This window comes from Cornus florida, unplaced genomic scaffold (genome assembly GCF_030987335.1).
Source record: "Cornus florida cultivar Cherokee Brave unplaced genomic scaffold, ASM3098733v1 CherokeeBrave_3.0.0_Hap2_Chr05, whole genome shotgun sequence".
NCBI lineage: Eukaryota > Viridiplantae > Streptophyta > Magnoliopsida > Cornales > Cornaceae > Cornus > Cornus florida.
In genome coordinates, this window is record NW_026775575.1 from 110,841,294 (window position 1) to 110,862,744 (window position 21,451).

At 34.4% G+C, this 21,451-nt stretch overlaps 2 protein-coding genes across 2 annotated transcripts; one reads left to right on the forward strand and one right to left on the reverse strand.

Annotated features, from left to right (window-relative positions):
- Window positions 1-1,095: 1,095 nt before the first annotated feature.
- Window positions 1,096-10,849, reverse strand: LOC132308563 (probable bifunctional methylthioribulose-1-phosphate dehydratase/enolase-phosphatase E1 1). The gene is made up of 12 exons (XM_059806678.1): window positions 10,491-10,849; window positions 9,997-10,133; window positions 9,174-9,269; window positions 8,881-9,000; window positions 6,783-6,872; window positions 6,273-6,455; window positions 6,020-6,175; window positions 4,303-4,452; window positions 4,123-4,224; window positions 1,916-2,025; window positions 1,697-1,815; window positions 1,096-1,279 (listed from the first exon to the last, which is right to left on the reverse strand). The coding sequence occupies exons 1-12, from the start codon at window positions 10,726-10,728 to the stop codon at window positions 1,188-1,190; spliced, it is 1,593 nt and encodes a 530-aa protein (XP_059662661.1). The 5' UTR covers window positions 10,729-10,849; the 3' UTR covers window positions 1,096-1,187.
- Window positions 10,850-14,531: 3,682 nt separating this feature from the next.
- Window positions 14,532-16,089, forward strand: LOC132308564 (early nodulin-like protein 3). The gene is made up of 2 exons (XM_059806679.1): window positions 14,532-14,908; window positions 15,090-16,089. The coding sequence occupies exons 1-2, from the start codon at window positions 14,737-14,739 to the stop codon at window positions 15,890-15,892; spliced, it is 975 nt and encodes a 324-aa protein (XP_059662662.1). The 5' UTR covers window positions 14,532-14,736; the 3' UTR covers window positions 15,893-16,089.
- The last annotated feature ends 5,362 nt before the right edge of the window (window positions 16,090-21,451 follow it).

Genomic DNA, 21,451 nt, shown 5'->3' on the forward strand with positions numbered 1-21,451 from the left:
TATTAGGTAAAGTTGGTTAGAAACTATGAAGAGAAGATGTTCAGTGACTCCTCCTGTATGTATTTACATCTCTCAAGAAGAAGAGAAGTCACTGTCGCTTAGTTTAATTTGCCACAAACTGATAATAGTTAGTTTTTTCTTTCTTGAAGCTATTAATGTTCTTCTTTAAAGACAAAAAAGACTAGCCCTACCCTAGTGAAATGGGAACGCAAGAAAGGAAAATTGGGAGGAGGAGAGAGAAAGTGGGACTGATTATGACTCTGATTGAAAAAGAAGTTATTAGAGTATGATCAAAATGACAATAAAGCAGGAAAATTGTGATGCCTTTTCCCTTTTCCCTTTTCCTTTCCTTTTTCCTTTCCTACACACACACACATATATATACATATTATATGTATGTGGAATATGAAGTGGAGGCACTGGATTAAAAATAGCAAGTACATTGAACCAAAATTTGGGTAGGACAATTTAGTACTTATTTGATGCAAGTTGAACATTTTCTAATGCTCCTACTTCTGATGTCAATGGTTTCCTAACTGACCTACATATAAGTAATTTTCAAATCTATGCGGATTATAATTCTTTAACATTGACTGATTACCATAATAATAGAATTAGAAAAGGACATTTTGTTCACCTCTTTACCAGGCACACACTTACCAGTATCACTCCATCCTCAATTTGGATATAGATTGCTTTTCAGTCATACCTAATTTAATTATGAAAGTTTGTAAATCTTATTAAAGTTATATAAACTAATAATGATGGGTGGTCACTTGATTTGACATGCACGAATAATAAAATATAATTAATTACAGACTCATAATAATTACCAAGCAATTAACAAGTTGCCGTTGTAAACCACTAATGAGCATATCCCTTCAAGCACAACTTATGGGCATTAGTGTAAATTCAATTGAATTTGATATTAATACAATTTTTTCAGTGTGATTTCTGAATGAACTCTGCCATTTATATAACATGTAATTAATTGAGTAAACAAGCATGAGCTTGATATAACCCAAAGCCAGACCAGTAACTATATGCACTGCAAATCAAAAAAAAAGGGGAGCAACAAAACTTAAAAACAATCAGTTTGTTCCGAAGTAGGAGTTCTTTATTCATGCATATTTTTACTAATTTGTAACAATTACATTCAATGAGATTACAGAAGGATACATCCATTCTTAGATTTCTGAAAAAGAATTTACTATCCGAAATCCATGATTCTCCGGAAGAGGTCCGTTTCCCGGGCGGACAGAAATTATCACCTCCAAACCTGAAACATATATTAGGATTCAAATACCAATGGTAAGTTCATCTGAATAATAAACGTAAGGTTCATTCAGAAATCACACTGAAAAAATTGGTAGAATCATTGCAACAAATGTGTCATCAACAGCCTTCGAAATAAATCTAGGGCTTTGGGAAACAGAAATTCAGTCAGCCGGTTCAAAATAGTATTATTCCCCTCAGCACCACAATCCCTTTTCCTACTAATGCTTGGGGAATTCTTTTAAACCTGATTTCTACCACTTCACAAAACAAATTTCAGACGTTTGGAATGACACTGTTTGTCAGGCAATAACTTACAGTTACTCAAAAGGGAAAATTTAGATTTTTCCTTTATTTTTTATTTTTTTTATTATTTTTTTTTGATAAGTCAAAATGTTGGAATTTAAATCACAAGTATTACCTGCTGCCTTTGCAGCTATGGCTTCTTGAATGACATCTGTCACAAATAAAATCTCTGACGGCTTATCTACTCCTAAGGACTCTGAGATTTCAATATAACTCTTTGTTTCCTTCTTGTTCCTGCCCAGAATAGAAGATAAAGATGGTTTAAATAGAATCAAATGGTATTGGAAAAGCATCATAAAACAGAGCAGTGCATTCATGAAATGATAAAATTTACCCCACTGCTGTATCGAAAAACCCACACAAGTACTTTCTCAAGTCCCCATAATTCGTATTGCCAAATATAAGCCTCTGTGCCAATCTGCTACCACTGGAATATATATACACCTGAAGGAAGAAAAGCAGGATCAATATATCAAGAGTCATTTAGAGTTGCTACCGAGAAGAATTAGGTGCAAATGGAATCTATTGGTAGCATTCAATAACTCCAAAAAATATATATATATCATATATAGTAAGGGAAATCAGATGGAATGGCACTAATTATGAAGCAAAAACCAAGAAACAACCAAAATAAACACAAATATAGCAATATTTGCATCATTCTCTTTGCTGAGGGCCTTTAGTGCATAATAGAATCTTCAGGCCAAAATTATTGATTAGGGCTAAAGGGAATTTTCTTTGTGCAAATACAGCCAGAGGCTGCATCTGTACACAATCAAGTCCTTCCAGCACCTCAATTAGGCACAAATTTGGGTATTGGCCTTATTAAGTAGCATGCCACTGATCTATCTCCCATATCACGAAATCTTGCTAATTAGCCTAATTATAATTTTATTTACTCATATATCTGAATATAATGATAAAATAAACAGCTAAAAATGTTTCAAGTGGTATTAGGAACTATATTAAAGGAATAATATCCATCGAAGATTTGCAGAATATGTTTATCCAAGTCCAGAATACTTTGATTGAGGCAGGGTTGACTGATCGAAACATTGCCAGGGCTGACTGATCAGAATTCTAAAAGGTTTATTTTCTTTTCCTGATTACAACTAAGAAACCCCAAATCTTTTGGACTAAAAGCACTATATAAACACCTCATAACACACATAAACATAGATAAAAGATCTCTCTTCACATTATTAAGAGCACATTAGAGAGGGCATATATTTTAGAGAGCATATTTTTCTTTTCATCATCTAGCATTTTGCATTAGATGGTTGATTATTATACAGAGTATTAATCATCAACTTGTGAAGCTTAAATCGTTATCAACGCCAAATCACATAAACAAATGACAACCACATGTATTCAGGGGGGAAAAAAAACGCGTCAACCACATGTCACTGGTCATTGGAGACCAGAAGTCCATGGAGAAGCAATCTGTAAGGAGCGAGTCAGTTGATGGATCAGTGGCTGGAGGATCTGGATTCGGTTTTGCTTAAGTCTGAGTTGGAAGGGACTAAGGGATTCTTGCCTTAGAGTCTGGTAACTTAGTTTGTAACTTCTTTCTTGTTGAAGGATTTAAATATTTAAGTTACACCCTCTCTATTTTGTTGATGAATTTCAGGCTTTCAGCTTAAGCTTTTAGAGTATAGCCAAAAGGATCAAGTTGAAAATTCTACATGTTTCAATGGGACAGAAGCTAAATTTATTTCCAAACTCTCTATTTTGGGACCAATACATAAGGGTTTTGGAAAAAATTAAAAATGGTGGTGGTGGGGGGGTGGGGGGTGGATGGCCCACCCCTGCTTGGATCTATTAACAAATCATTTGAAGACCAAATTACAAGAAATCTAAGAAATTAATCATCATATAGCTCTCTACCAGCTTCACTATATTTAAAGATCATAGAACTTAAAAGGATATATTTTCAATTTTTCTTTTTATTTTTTTGCTGCCTTTTAACAATGTGTGTGTTGGGTTTGGGGGGGTGGGGTTGGAAGGAATTAATTTTTCAATTTAGAATATTGAGGAGATAAAAAAGCACATCAAGTATTAAAATATCTCCCTAGTACAGAATCAATAAATAAATGTAAAATTTCAGGGGACAATAGCATATGTCTTCTACAGGTCCACTTCTTTTTTCTTTCTTCTCTCTCTACCAGTCTCGAAACCTCAACCTAGGACTTGGGGGTTAAGACCCAAAGCCACTAGGACAAAGGTGGACCAGTTCTACAGGTCAACTTCACACAAATAAAGATATATATCAGTGAAGGTTTTGATACATTATAAGACAATCACTTTGGAAAAGGAACCAACAAAGAAATTTGGAATGGCAAAGGAACTAATTTCTTCCTTCAACAGGAATACCAATAAACATTTATATAAGTGAATTACTGTCTCAGGTAGCAGTTTTAACCTCATAAGAAAAATATTTGCAAATATTTTAGTATCCTCTTTTATTAATATGCTCATTTACCACGAAAAATAATGGGCAAACATAAGCAATGTGAGGATGACAAGATGTAAAAAAGATACCTTGATGCCCAAAGCATGCCACTTGTCAAGAGCTTCAGGCACATCATCAAAAACTACCCCTTTTAATTCATTATTCTGAAATCCAGTTCGCCATATATGACCCTGAACGCGTAGATGTCAGCACAAATCGTAAAGATAAACCCCAGAGTGCATGTTTCTTCCAAATTCCATTTTCCTTACTTGTAATTGTTTTAAAGCAGTAATCTTCCTGTCAGCTCTTATCATTGCTTCCACATTGGCAACCAAAGCAGCAATCACCTCCTCTTTCCCTGCATCATCAGAGGGGATGGGCACAGCATTAATAATCCCTTGTTCTAAATCATCCTGTATCTGCAAGCACATGTAGAAATCGTTTAGTTTGAAGGAGCAACTTTAGACTCCGGCTGACAAGTAAAGCAGAAAATCTTGAACACCTAAGCCAAACAGATATTGCACCAAGAACCTTGCCTTCCGGTATCCAATTCGTCTTGCACAATTTCCATTTTTTATTTGTGACTTATAAAAATAAAATAAATAAATCCAGTTTTTTGTTTCGTAGTTAATAAATCCAGTTTTACTTGTGACATTCCAACCAAGTCTCGTGCAGCAGGATATGATTCCAGCATTAAGAAGATGAAGATCATGACTTGCTTATCAAAGTCGTCTTTAGAACATTGTAGTTGTACTCATTCACAATAATAAGTTATAACTGTGTTTACTTGAAGCCCTTGAAGGTCTGTACAAGAATGGAGAAGTTCCAAAGAAATCTAATCATTTTCTTAATAGTCTCTAGTAGTATAGAGACTAATAATAAATGCACTTCACCTAAATACCAAGGAAGATTGTCATGTAATTCTTGTTCACAATTTCTTCGCCCATATGGAAGAAAATTTAGTAAACACTTCATTCTATTTAATCCATGGTGTAATTAAGTCTGACTATTACAATGAGTTCCTTGTCTGATTTTAATTCACCCTGCAAATCAACCATTGGAGGAAACACAGAGGTGGCAAGATAATCCGCTGACATTCTGTTTTGGTTGTCAATTGGTCATTTAATACTTGTATGTTTCCTTGATCAGATTGGAAGTGATAATTCAAGTTCCGAGTATGCTGAAGATAACCTTTTAAGTATTAAATAGCTTAAACAAGTGCAATTAGTTGACCAGTTGATGGTAAATCCAAATCTTACTTTGGATAAATTATATGGTTCAATTGTCCAAATTACACAAGAAGAATCTTAACCAGGTCAGTTAAAACTTAATTCCTTTGTGTTACAATTGATCTATAGCTTAGATTAGATATTAGGCCCCACCGAACAAGCAATCCTTATAAGTATTCTAAGCTGTCTATTTCCAACATTTTCTTCTAAAAAAAAAAAAAAAAAAAACATTTTCTTCTGAAACTTTCAACCCCAGTTCATCATGCAAAAGAAGAAATTGGACAAAGAAGAAGCTCCAGATGAAAAAAGAGTAGTAGGGACAAGACCTATGTATTATGATAGAATGTTCAGAGAAAAAACAATGTACATTTTTTGAAACGCAGAAGTTTTAAGAATGCTCAACTAGGAAGATTTTTGAGAATGCAATAAATTATTCACAATAGCCACAATGGATTGATCTATGGACACAGATGCCAAGTGCTGCTCATGGCAGCTACCCAAAATCCACATTCTAGGACGAAGTTTTACATGTGTTTGTGAATTCACTAAGTTAACATTTATGATTTCTTTGAATGAATTATAATGTGACTGTTAAAGTACATTACAAACTAATATAGGAATAGTATAACAAGTATATATCAGTCTCTAACAAATTTGTCAAAAAATATATATTTTTTTTCTTGCCCATTCAGAAATAAAGGTGGACTGCTTTAGATGCAGTGTTCTTGACCAAAGTGAAAAATAAAATGAAGCTTACCTGAGAGCGCAACAACTTAATGTCATCTTGAGTTTCTGCACTGTGATATGTCGCATATAAATGTCTCCCCACATTATCACGAGCATATGGAAAGAGCACATCAGTAACAAATGATATAGGAGTAGTGGTCCCTTCAATATCCAGTACAATGCAACGCTGCAACACAATTTAATAATAAAGAGTAAGATAATTTAACATGATAGACCTGAACCCAAAGACACCTAGCAAAAGGGAGAACACATAATAAACTTACTCTTGGTGACTCAATTTTATCATTTGAAATAAGAGTTCCTGCCTTTGCAGACATGTTAATGTTCCGATCACCACCTAAAACGCCTTTAAAACTAAGAATGGGACCATGATTTGGAGTAGACCAATCCACTCCCAGTTGATGAAGTTTAATTGCAGCATCAAATAGATAGTGGTAACATTCAGCCTGAAAGAATAAGTTGTTAGTTAGACAAAAAGCATATACAATGAACTCCAAAAGCTATATGGTGCCTTCATCATCATGAAGTAAAGCACATTTCAAAAAAACAAATTTAAACGACAAGTTTACGAAACTTGGGAAAGAAGGTCGAGTTGAGGATATATTTAATTTTGGGAGACTCAAAGGGAACATTTAAAAAACAAAAAATCATTTAATGACGATAAAATACATCAAAATTGCATGTTTAAATGCTATTTAAGCAAATATAGGAAATTTGATAAATGCCCCATGCAACTCAAAGAACTTTTAAATCCTACCCTTGATAATACAAACCTGAGTTTTAGCACTTATCCAAGAATCTCCCCATATATATATGCCATGGTTCCGAACCAGCACTGCTGTCGTTTTTGGGTAAGCTTCAATCTATAAAACAAGGAGAAAGATCAAATATTCTGAAGCAGTGTTGCAAGCAAGATGTATAATAATTTTTTTTCCAAAGACTTTAATGCAAGACCAACTTCTGGAGAAGGTGGCCATACAGCCTTCAGAGACATCCAAAAGCAGTCACTTTAGATCGGTCAGTACCATTATATATGTATATAACTAAAGACCAATTTAGAAAGTCTGACTGCAAACTTAATGTCTCCAAACAGTAAGAATGTACACATCATCTAAACCAGAACTCTATCGACTGAAAGCAAAAAGAAAGCATCACCTCACTTGTTTGAAGTTTCTTCCAGACATGAAACATAGAATGGTTATAATGAGGAGACAATGATGAGATCCACAATAATACCACAAATGCAAATCATAAAAGGATCATTGGACCAGCAGCTTCAAGACTGAAATCATATAGATAGTACCCACTTAGATATAATTCTTACATACATATGCAACGAACATGAAACTTAGTGTATAAAACCAAATGTTTAAAAGATTATTTCATTATAGTGCACCACATTAGACTTGTGGATACAGTTCACATAATTTTTCCCTCAAATAAAGACTAGAAGTTTATGGACGAAAGTGCAAGAAACGGTCTAGAGGGCTCAAAGATTTGTTTATACCGCTAGAGCCCAAAAATAGTGAAAGTTAAGAAAGCTGTTGTCTTCTTAGAAAATTACAGCGTGAGAGGAACCCGATTCAAGAAATAAATATTAAGTACGCTCACATGAAAATGAATTATTACATTCGTAACATGTTTCAGAATACTGGAAAATGTATGCTCTTTGTGTTTTAGGAATATACTTGTTCCGAGGTTGTATATTTTTTTCATTAAATAGATCATTGATCACAATTTTTTTTCCAGAAAAAGAAATTTCATTTCAAGTCCTTTCATTTCATAGTGAAAGATTTGTTACTTTAAATTCTTTAATGCAAACTATTTGATTTGGTGAACCGTTCACCTACCAACATTTCCACTCAAGCAGATACAAGAATTTAGTTCAATCACCCCAGGTTTAGTCTTCTTTGTACCCTTTTCTTTTCTCTTTTCAATTTTCTGTACCGGACCAACTTCAAATTTTGGCGTACTTTTATCCATTGTGTCCTTCCAACTGGCTGATTTATCAAGCAGGTCAACTGCAGTCAACTAGTTCAAGCCTTGAGGTGCAACAAAATTATATGTTAAGCACCATGACCACAACAAAATGCACAGAGGATGCCAACTGAAGCGATAAAATTTAGTTCAAATCCAACTATATATAATATATTTCACGTCTTTTATTCCAACACTTTTTTTGTTTTCAACATGGTTTAATTATTTCATATAATACTGGGTAGAAAATATATATTGTGTGATCATTCATGCATGCAAAGGTGAGGTGCCATAACAATTTGGCCATCAAGGTAATAATTGAAAAATGAAATGCTAAATAGAGTTCAGTATGCGCTGTTTATGTTTAATTTGTTCATCTGAAACAAACAGAAAAATAATAAAATAAAGTAAATCCAGTATACATACAGTCATGCAAGAGTGGAAACACAAAATCCTATTAGCAAATTTTGAGTTACTACTTCTAATGTATAAAATTGAGCAGGGAGTGAGGAATATAGGTCAAAGAAGTTACTGGAGTAAACATTCATCAGCAAAGCTAAGTAAGCAAATCAAAACTTGAAAAAGAAGTTGATATTATGCCAAGATATAAACCTATATAGTTATAAATTGTTGTTGCTAGGGTGGGCCTTGGTGCAACAGTAAGGTTGCTCCATTGTGACCTGGAGGTTACAAGTTTGAAATCGAAAACAGCCTCTCCAGGTGGAAGTAAGGGCTGCATACATCTAACCTCCCCAGACCCACAATGATGGGAGCCATGTGCACTGGGCTAGCCCTTTTATTTAGGTATCAAAAAATATTTTTTGCAACATCATGTAAAATCACAGTTGAACTTGAAAAATCACACAATAAAAGTGAAACACAAAAGTAACATACAGCTTCAGCAAGAGATTCTGTGAGCTCCTGCTCGTGGGCAGTGTTCTCTATTATGGGAACCACAAGCTCATCATGATAGCCATGCCCTTGAATTCCTTTTATCATTTCCATATGAGTGATCTGTAATTAAAATAGCAAGCACAATAATGAGATGTAACTGACCACCAGGAGGGATAACCAAAAGTCAAATCGTTTAATAAAAATGAGACATAAGAGATAACATAGAGAATCAATAAGAAAAGACGTAGTTGAACTTTTTATCCTTATTTATAAAAGCTGAAATTCAAACTTACCCGAAACTCTTTGGATGATGGATTGATCATTGTTACCACACAAGATTCCATCCCATGACTGTGTATAACAGCACCAGCATTACGCGTCTCATATGCCTGGAAATCAAGGACAAAACGGGTCTTCGTTATTTGACCAAAAAATGGGCCAGAAAGAAAAGAAATTAGTTAATCATAGATTGTACCGATAGTTACCATTCTCATGAATTTTTATAACCATATCCCCCATGAATCAGGTGATAACAAACTAAAAGAGTAAAATACATAGAGTATTCTAATGCAGTAACTACGTATTTGAGATAGCTAGGATTATAATATCAGGGATTGTGATGCAGAGAGAGGGGCTTATACAGAATTTGTAGTAAGGTTTCCTTTTAAACCATTCACCTAAAGACACCACTCTATTCAGCTCTATTCTAATAGCAGTCTAATAATCATTAGCAGCTGGATTTCATATATTATAGTTGTTTTTGCTTGGAGAAGAGCAAAGAAATAAGTCAAATTTCAGAATTTTAGAACTTTCTTAGTAAACTCAAATTTCCGCTCAACCAACGACGTAGCCAGATAGCATTGCAAAGAAGTTGCATTTTCTAGACTAATATTCCATGTTAATTACTAGGAGAATCATAATAACTAAGCTAAACATCCGCATAACGAATCATTTTTAAAAACACCAAATTGAATTTTGAACTACATGCAAAAGAGCCAACCTTTTAGACCAATTTTAGCAATTATATCAAACTATAATTAACCCGACCGAAATTGAATAAAGTATAAATAGTTAAAAAAAATCTCATTTGACATCAATGAGCCATAGGGCCCATACCTTCAAGAAGAGAGGAGCGCAATCTGAACATTTGGGAGGCTTATGGGGGTACCGCTTTGCCAATGGCGAAGACAATATAGACCCACTTGAAGAAAGCACATACATATCCTCTGGAACCATTCTTTCCTTCTGCACACCTACCCACACACAGACAAAAAAATAAATAAATAAATAAACAATTGAGAATTAAAGAATAATACCCACGTGAAATCAAGAAAGAAATTAAAAAAAAAACAACATACAAACATATATATATGCATGAATGTGAATATATGTATACAAATATACAAAAGAGAGGAGGGTAAGGGGTTATGTTAATAGCAGAATTAAGGAGACATGACGAACAATACCCATTTAAAAATAGTGACCAATTGAGCATTAATGAGCAATTCCCATGAGAAATCAAGAAATACATACAAGGACAACAACATATAGACATATGTGTGTGTATGCCATGTGAATGTGTATGTAGAGGGAGAGAGAGAGGGTGATACCAGAAGGGGACATGAGGATGAGCTGGTTGGGTTTGGGGATGGAGTCATCGTGGACCTTGATGGTGATGCTGCCACCTGTTCCGGAGACCCATCCGAGGGTGTAGAATTGACGGCAAAGGTCTGATATCAAAACCTTAGTTTCTTTGACTCTGCTGCTTTCAAGATACGCCTGTGATGTGGTCACCATTTTCAGTCCGTTCACGGCTAGTGGCGCAGCTGAGGCTGCAGCAGCAGCCATTGTCAAGCCCGCTCTCTGATACTTTATGGTTTAGAGAGAGAGAGAGAGAGAGAGAGAGAGAGAGAGGGTGTGTGGGTAGAGAGGGAGAGAGCTGTGCGGATGCGGGGCGGGCCGCGGAGGTTGGTTCTGTGGGTTAAGGCATACAAATTAATTGAGCTGTGATTCTGTCTGCCAGCGGTGACTGCTATATGGAACATGATTGGACCAAGTGGCATTTGACACTCCTATTTAATAGAGTGATTAATGCTAAACCTAAATGGCTGTTTAGTTTGCACTTCCATTCATCTTTTTCTCCCCAGTGAAACAAATCAAACCATCTTTTCCACGGATTGGCATATCATTCTCAATTTTTCGTTCGGATCCAGGTAAATCCATTCTGTGTAAAATAAGAAAATAAATATATTGAAATATTTCATGAGATCCCATGAACCAGAATGGAACAGATTGCCCAAGTTATAATATAAATCAATATAGACCTAGTAATCATTACTATACTTGGTGTTAAGGAAGCTACTGTAAAAAAATAAAAATAAAAATTCATTTCAGAATTAGAAAAGAGAAAATTGTTGAGTTCTTTGGATTATGGTACAAGTGTACAACTTATGTTATTTTAAGACCACGGGCCGAAAAAGCATACTGGTCGGCCCAACTTAAAGGTCCAACTACAAGCTTCTAAACTACAAATATATATATATATATATATATATGAATTAATTGTCCTATGGATTAATATAAAATAAGTTAAAATTTAAAGAAAATAAGTTGAAAAGAAAATGTTCATAATGAAAATATAATATATTTAAAATTATAAATATATAAATAAAAAAAATAGACTTAAAATTCAATTTTAAGTTGTAATGTGGTGGAATACACCACTAAATTAAGAAGCACATTAAATTTCAATTGAAATGGACCACACGAAAGTTAAATTCGTAAAAAAGGATAGACATATATGAATCAAATGGATTTATGACAATACTTTATGACTTAAATTTACAGTCCCCTAAGAGAATAGCTGAGCTGGGCCTGGTTTGCACCACCCACATTTTACTCAGTACGCTGGCCCAGGCCCTATCTAGCACAAACTTTTGTCACTCAACCTCCAGCAGCTTTTTTATTAGTTTATGAAGCTTTCTTTAAGCTTTAAGGTTTTTTTATTTTTTATTAATTCAACTTACTTTATTTTCTATAAGGTCTAATAAGAATTGAAATTTTCACTTTTTGATTTTTTTTTTTTTTTTAATTTCTAAATTTATAACCAATCTCAACCTAAGTTTAAACCTTAATTTTAATATAAAGTGTTCCGAATTTGTGTCCAACGCACATCATTCAGACATGAATATGACCATGTGTCCAATATATTTTGTTGGTGAAAAAAGTTAAGTGCAAAAAATCCCTTTAATATATAGGGTTTGTGCAGACCTAATCCTTATTTTTTAAAAATATGCATGTTAATCCATAAAATTTAAAAAATGTGCAAATAAGTCCATCTATCCACTTTTTCACAAAAACTAAATATAAAAATCCTATTTTACCTTTTTGATTCTCTTTTTTGCCTCTCACCCGTGTATGCAAATTACCTGTACCCATTTCCTCCCCCTCTCTCTCTCTCTCGGGTTAGAAAATTTTTAAGTGTGTCTTATGATATATATATATATACATTTCCTCCCCCTCTCCCCCTCTCTCTCTCTCTCGGGTTAGAAAATTTTTAAGTGTGTCTTATGAGATATATATATATATATATATATATATATATATATATATCTCATAAGACACACTTAAAAATTTTCTAACCCGAGAGAGAGAGAGAGGGGGAGAGGGGGAGGAAATGTATATATATATATATCATAAGACACACTTAAAAATTTTCTAACCCGAGAGAGAGAGAGAGGGGGAGGAAATGGGTACAGGTAATTTATATATATATATATATATACAATTCAATAGATTACAATTCAGGCAGGAGAATGATTTGGGAACTCTTCCATTTTATATATATATATATATATATATATATATATATATCTCATAAGACACACTTAAAAATTTTCTAACCCGAGAGAGAGAGAGAGGGGGAGAGGGGGAGGAAATGTATATATATATATATCATAAGACACACTTAAAAATTTTCTAACCCGAGAGAGAGAGAGAGGGGGAGGAAATGGGTACAGGTAATTTATATATATATATATATATACAATTCAATAGATTACAATTCAGGCAGGAGAATGATTTGGGAACTCTTCCATTTTATATATATATATATATATCTCATAAGATACACTTAAAAATTTTCTAACCCGAGAGAGAGAGAGAGGGGGAGAGGGGGAGGAAATGTATATATATATATATCATAAGACACACTTAAAAATTTTCTAACCCGAGAGAGAGAGAGAGAGGGGGAGAGGGGGAGGAAATGGGTACAGGTAATTTATATATATATATATATATACAATTCAATAGATTACAATTCAGGCAGGAGAATGATTTGGGAACTCTTCCATTTTCTTGCCAGAGCAGCTCGATATGATTTTGTTTGAAATTAGGTTATTAGACCCCACTATCTGAACCAAGTAAATGGGAGTCAAAGGGATTGAAAATGATGCTATAAAAAGCGTCGATCGAACCAGTCTCGTGGTAGATCGTCTTTTGACGGACGCTTGCTTTTTTGCATCTTTACGTTATTCATTCTTTGATTCATTTCCACAGAGCAATGAGACTTAGAAAATCCAATATTTCTCGCGCCTTACAAGTTCTCCTCAAGAGTGAGCTTTCTTTTCTTGTCTTTGATTGGACCTGCGTCCAGTGTTGTTTAGTTAGCTTCGTTTTTGTAGAATCCAATGTAAATGTTTGGAGAATACAATTGTGAAAGTCATAAAAGGAATCAATGATTTGTTGAATTGTTTATTAATAAACACAATTTTATATAAATTAGACAAAAAAGTCATTTTACGGTATTTATAATTATTAATTTATTCAACTGAAGTGAAGGTATTATCGTTATTTTATATCATACAGGGACCTATTTGCACCAAATTGATAGTATAAGGGTTTTTTTTATCACACAAGGACCAATATGCACTATATCAATAGTGGAGAAGAGTTTTTGGCACTTAACCCTATTAAAAATGAAAGAAATGTTTATATTTAATAACATTAATTACTCTAAAAGGCAAAATAAATTAAGAGTAATGATTTTGTTGCACCGAATGTTTCTGGTTGGTTATTTATGCATAATACATGTAAGTGGAGGGTCCTACTTCTTTATTTATGTATAAATGGATGGATTAAAATAAATAGGTAACAATTCATTACAACAAATGGGCATAAATAAAGAAGTGGGCCCTTATATATAAATAACTAATCAAAAACGTTTGGTGTAACAATTCAGCGTAACAAATAAATGCAACAATTCAGCGTAACAAATCGGTACAAATATTATTAAATAATTAATAAAGTAAATATTTAACAGTTTTTATCTGCGATTGTGTTTTGAAGATTTGACAGTGACAGACACGTATAAACTCGTAGAGTGCGTGTAACAAAGTCAAGCACACCTTGGTGTAGACTGTAGTCAAGCTAGAACAAGCCTCCATTGAATCCACTGCCGACTATCTTGCTTTTGTCATCATCATCATCATCATCAGCTGTGATAGTACTCCATCCCATCCTATATTAGGTCCACGTATTAAATATTTATATTTCCGTTAAGCCTAAACATTTTGCCACGTGTAAAATACCATATATAGCTAAGAATTAAAACGCAGGTGAGTTATTACACGGAGCTTAATTACCAAACACCCATTCCGAAATTGCTTATCTGCAACGGTAACCTCTGTACAAACTCTCTATATAATCCAACACCTCCTCTGCTTCACTTTCCATTCTCTCTCTCTCTCTCTCTCTCTCTCTAACCTTTCACACCGATTCCGTGAAGTTCCTTCTCCTTCTCTCTGTGAATATATATAAAATTTTATTCATATATATTTATAGATCATTCTGACCCACATGGCTTTTCAGAGATTTCTCTGCCTTTTCTTGATTATCTTCACTGGTTTAATCTGTACGTCCAACGCTTATAGATTCATTGTTGGTGGCGGAGACGGTTGGGTCTTAAGCCCTTTTGAGAACTACAACCACTGGGCTCAGAGAAATAGGTTTCAAGTCAATGACACTCTCTGTAAAGTCTCTCCACTTGTTAATCTAATTTTTTATTTCATTGTTGTGATTTTTGGTTTATATACTATAATAATAAATGATCATACTCTCTCTGTAGCCTCTCTTAATTGTGTTTTTGTAGTTAAATATTGATTTGGTTGATTTGATTAATTTTTTGGTTTGTGGGTGTTGATTATTTGTAGTTTTTAAGTACAAGAATGGATCAGACTCTGTTCTAGTTGTGAAGAAAGATGATTATGACAAGTGCAACACAGAGAAGCCAATCATGAAGATGGACGATGGTGATTCAGTCTTCAAGTTTGATCGGTCGGGTCCATTCTTCTTCATCAGTGGAAACAAAGATAATTGCCAAAAGGGTCAGAAGCTCATCGTTGTTGTTTTGGCAGTCAGAAACCATCACAAGTCTCCTCCGGCGCCGGTGGGTCAGACTCCGGCATCGTCACCGTCACCAACAAAGTCCTCCCCTTCGCCGGCCCCAGCTACAACACCATCTCCAATTTCTCACACTACGCCGGCAACTTCACCGTCACCCACAGGATCCTCCCCTTCGTCGGCCCCATTCACAACACCCGTACTGTCACCATCTCCAATTTCTCACACTCCGCCGGCAACGTCACCCATCTCTCCATCTCCGGTGACTATGCCTCCGGTAAGTTCTCCGGTGCGAGCTATGACACCCAAATCGCCTTATCCGGCTACCCACTCCCCGGTCCCGCCTCCAACCTCAGTTGTCTCACCGGCACCGTCAATTGCACCAGTAACCGCTTCTCCAGTGAATACTCCGACAACCTCGCCTTCTGCAGCACCAATAGTTGTAACTCCTCCATCTCCATCGACATCATTGCCTCCGGCGACGTCTAGCTCCGGCAGTCCTACGGCGGACGTCATTGCACCGACACCACCTCGTTCATCTGCACCGGCTGTTTTTACTCATTCAGTTGTGTTTGTGTCATGGTTGTCACTTGTGTTGAGTGTGGCTCTGTAAGTGCTCACTAGGATCATGAAAAAAATATGATATAGAACTGGGTTTTGTTCATCGGTGGATTCCATTAGTCCTTGTTATTGATTTGTTCGTTTCTGGTTTCTTAGATTATTGGACAGATGGATTTGGTATTATTTTTTATGTTTTGATCGGTGTTTGATTGAGTTTTAATGGACATAATGTACGCATTTATGAGTAAATTTTTCTGTTTCTATATATTAATACATTTTTGTATTAATGGGTGATTATGAACATACTGTATTTATTTATTCAGTTTATTTTGAGATATACAATAAATATATGCCAATATATATTTTCATGTATTTGTTATATAAAACATTGGATAGTGACATTGTGCCACTACAAACCCCTTAAAAATTTTGACTTGGTACTTTCTTTTAAATATATATCTTTTTTAAAAAAGAAAATGACAATCTTCTTCAATATGCTTCATAATCATTTCCAAAATATTACAATTTTCTTTTGAGGAGTAATTTTTTCGTTTTCTTTGATAAGAAATAAGTGAAATGTAATTGTACAAATGTTGAATGTAGTGTACATATATAAGTTATGAAAAAAATATATATATAAATATATATATATATTATTTAAAAGCATTCTATCAAATAAATCAATGAGACTATCTATTTTACTTGGAAAATACTCCTACTCATTCACAAGATTCACTTTTTTTTTTTTTTTTTTTAATCCTCACAAATTAAGAGAGAGAAAACTTGAGATATTTTTAATTATGACATGTTAAAAAAAAAAAAAAAAAAAAAAAAAAAAAAAAAAACTCAAATAAGACCATACCAATATCACTGTTCACTTATAGTGATGAGTGTTCCATCCCATCCCATCCAATTGGATATGTGCTCTCTTGTACCATTTGTCCATTTTCAAAGCAATGAGCATGGACATGATAAAGGCGGATACCTGGTCGAGACGTTATTGTACTATTATTAACTTATTGATTACACATTAATCATTATAAAAGAGTCACGACAGTTAGAGGCCCATCAATTATTATGGCGAATCAACTTTTGTATTCATCTTTTGAACATATATGCTATGTGGTGTATATGCTATGTGATGTTTGGTGTGCAGTATTTGTTGTGCAAGAATGAAATATATGTAAAAATGAAATGAAAATGAGAATTAGAATGGAATAAAATATAAGTAAGAATGAGAATTAGAATAAGAATGGTCATTCTCATTATATTATTTGGTTACAAATATGAAATGTATATGAATGGAATGATAATAATCATTTTATTATTTAGTTAGACCAATTTTACATTTAAAATGAAATAAATTTCAAATTGAGTTTTTCAAAATATCCTTGTTAGTAAAAAATAAATTAAATTAACAAATGACATTCTTCTATAATCTTTTAAAAATAAATGATGGTAGTGACTGTGGTGAAAATGAAAAACGATAGTGGTGTAGGTGGTGGTGTTAGAAGGCGGCGGCGGTGGCAATGGTGGAAGGCGGCAATGGTGGCAAGGGTGTTGGTGGTAGTGGAAGGAGATAGTGGTATAGGTGGCAATGGTGGAAGCCAATGGAGATGATTGTGGTGATGGTGGAAGGCAGTGGAAATAGCGGTGGTGGAAGGTGGTGGCGGTGGTGGAAGACGGTAGCGGTGGTGGTGGTGGAAGGTCTTGGAAGGCGATGGCGGTGGTGGTGGTGGAAGGCAGTGGCCGCGGTGGTGGAAGGCGATGGTAGTGGTGGAAGGTGGTGGTGGTGATGAAAGGTGGTGGTGGAAGGCAGCGGTGTAAAACGATAGCGGTGATGGCAATGGTGGTGGTGGTGGAAAGTGGTGAAAGGCGATGGCGATGGTGGTGGTGAAAAACGGTGGCGGCGGCGGTGGAAGAAGGTGGTGGATAGCAATGGCAATGGTGGAAGGTGGTGGTGGTTGTGGCGGCAGAAAGCGGTGGTAAAAAGAGGTGGTGGTAGTGATGGTTGGGGCAAAAGAAGGTGATGGCGGTGGGTGGTGGTGAAAGTCGGTGGTGGTGGTGGAGGAAAGCGGTGGTAGTGGTGGTGGTGAAAGTCGGTGGTGGTGGTTGTGGTGGAAGATGATGGTAATTTTTGAACTTAGAACATGAGGGTTTTTTGGAAAGTTGATTTTTTAAAAAAAATTTACTTGAGAATAGAATAGTCATTCCATAGGTTTAGTTGTGAAATGGATTTTTATTCCATTTTTGCACACCAAACGTAATAATAAAGAAATGTACTTAAGTGAGTTTTCTTTAAAAAAATTCATATTTAAATTTTGACATTTTTAAAATTTATACACATAATTAAAGAGTAACGCTATATCAAAAGCATTTTTACAATTAACTGGACTAACGGATGATATCGTATAAAAGTCAAAGATTGAGAGGTGATTGTGAGATAGCATTTTTTATATTAAAAAAAAAAAAAAAAAAAAAAAAAAAAAAAAAAAAAAAAAGAAAACCACAAACGCATATGTATTATTTGTTCACATATATAATTAATTGCCAAAATTTCGATGATCAATTATAGCATTTTTTTATAATGATATCCGCGCATAACAATCTTATAAAGTCTATAAACAAAATTAAGTGGATCTCAAAGTGGTTAAAAAAAAAAAAACTAAAGAGTATGCTTGGTTTAGTTTTTTCAAAACAGTTTTTTATTTTTAAAATTGAAAATAAAAAAATTATACAAAATTTATTTAATTGGCAGTTAAAAAAAAAAACTATTTTATTAAAACTCAATTAAAAATTATATCTATTTTTATACCTTGTATAACTGTCTTTCATAATTTTTTAAAAACAATTATCTATTTTTTAAATTCTTAATAACTATTTTCTAAGTAAAAAATCAATTAAACAAGCTCTAAATCACTATATCAAATCCTACTGACTCGCATATTTGATTTTTATAGTATCATCTTCAATGCACTTTAATGGCTGTTTGGGGTTGCTTCTTTACCACTGAAAAATACTTTTATTTTGAAATTTTGGGGTCGAATATGTGTGGTGAAAAATTAAAGGGCTTATAGGTGGTAGATGTTAAGTTAAAAAAGCACGTTTAAGTGAAGTTAGAAATTGTAATTTTTAAAATTACGTTGCATGTAGAGGTTTATCATTTTAGGTAATTAATTTTTTAGAAACAATGTAATTCCTTTCTATTTTTTATAAATGCAATTTTGTCTCTGTTACAAACAAATACCAAATGAACATCCTAATTTTTTTGGGACTCTGTAAAGGCAAATGAATATCCTAATTTAAATAAATATTCTAGTTTTTCTGGAATTTGCAACTACCTTCCAACCTCACCAGTGCGGCCACGTCTTGTTATTTAATTTAAATATTACATAGCATATGAATGAGTTTGTTTATTTTACTGTATTATTAAAAGATTCCAAATCAAATACAAATTAATAATTATTAAATTATTTATATATTAGTACTCAATAAAAATATCATATCATAAAAAAAATATGTGATTGATCTTCATAAATTATTGAATTCATTAGAAATTTATAATATTGAATATTAAAAAATTAACACATGTTTATTAGTGCAGGGGTAATATAATAAAATTAGTAATAAAAGTGTTTTATACAATATTATTACCAAACAAATTTAAAAAAATTTAAAGTACAAAAAAATACTTTATACAATATGTCATTAAAAATATAATTATATTTTACTGATAATAATTTCATGACAACTCCTCTTTTTTCCCACTTTGTGAGACGGTTGAAGTCAGTGATTTGGGTCTTAATGGGGGGAGGTATCTTCGGCTTCGAGTAGGTGTTGATCTTTCCAAGCCATTCCACGCGAGGGGGTTAAATTTGTTCACAGTGGCAGCGACGGTGGACGAAATTCCGATATGAGCGCCTTCCTTCCCTGTGTTTTAATTGTGGTCGGGTTGGCCATGATTTACACTCTTGCCCGTCGCCGTTAGCTGATCTAATTGGTGATCGACAATTTAGTTCGTGGTTGAAGGCTTCAGGTACTGCGGTTAAATTGAGGAAAGGTCCTAAATGTTCGGCATCCAACAGTTCTTCGAAGTCTTAGGGTGCTCAGTCAGTTGGCCCTCTTGTTCCGGTTCTCGGCAGTTGTACTGGTGCGGTCTGTAGTGGTAACGGTGACTCTTCACCGTCTCTTGATTCTAGTGCCACTGCCAATCAGGTTCGGTGTTCAACATCAACTGTTGTCCCCTCATCCTATCATATACGTGTCAATTCTTTACAGGGGCTAGTGGATTCCATGTCGATTCCCCCTTATCATTTCCTTTGGATTAAACAAGGTCTCATTTGTCTTCTGATGGGCCGGTGGCCCACGAGCTTGGACCTGGGCCTAGTGTAATACCCCTAATTTTAAAAAGGATATTCCTGGTATTTAATGGTATTTAATTTATTATTTAAGTGCATTTTATTTGATTATGTGTCATTATTTTTTATTAGGTGCTTAATTGTTTTCTTTTGTGGTGATTTAATTTAATTAAATGATATTTATTTTTAGTTATTTGATTGGAATTACTTGTTAGTGTTTTAATTATTTAATTGGCATTAATGGTTTAAGTGTAATTGGTTTAGTTATTTGATTGGAATTACTTGTTAGTGTTTTAATTATTTAATTGGCATTAATGGTTTAAGTGTAATTGGTTTAATTATTCTATGTGTGTCTTATTTTATGTGTGTCTTATTTGGTTTAATTGGGTTTACTAATTAGTATTTTGTTCAATTAGATTATTTGTTAAGTATTTAATGGTGAATAGGGTAATTAGGTAAATACATCTAACTAGGGTTTTAATTACAGTATAAATTAGGGTTTTATATTATAGCCGTCGTAGGTTTCTACGTTAATTGGATGGCCCGGTTAGGATTGTGAGTTGAACTTAAATGAATCTAGGGTTTAGGAAAACTCTATAAGTATAAGGTAGACGTCTGTGTAGGGTTTTTTTTAAACAAAGCACACGTTTTGTGGAAGTGGAGAAGGAAAAACGCAGTTTTTCACATTCTGCCTATGTTTGATCAAAGCTCCGATCCTACTTCGTCCGTGGTCCGATCGAGCTAAATTTTGGAGGAGAGGTTCACGACTCAGTGACGCACAATCTGAACGGTGGAGATCAGAGTTTGACCTCGGGAACAATGATTCGTACTCGTGAACAGTAACTGGGTCGCACAGGTTTTTTCCATTCTACCCAGATTTCATCAAACATCCGATCCTGCTTCGTCCGTGGTCCGATCGAGCTGAATTTTGGAGGAGAGGTTCATGACTCAGTGACGCACAATCTGAATGGTGGAGATCAGAGTTTGACCTCGGGAACAGTGATTCGTACTCGTGAATGGTAACTGGGTTGCACAGGTTTTTTTTTCCATTCTGCCCAGATTTCATCAAACATCCGATCCCGCTTCGTCCGTGGTCCGATCGAGCTAAAATTTAGAGGATAGGTTCATGACTCAGTGTCGCACAGTCTGAACGGTGAAGATCAGATTTTGAGTTCGGGAATAGTGTTTCGTACCCGTGAACAGTAACCGGGTTTTGGAACTCGCCGGGATTTTTTAAGAAGACAACGTTGAAA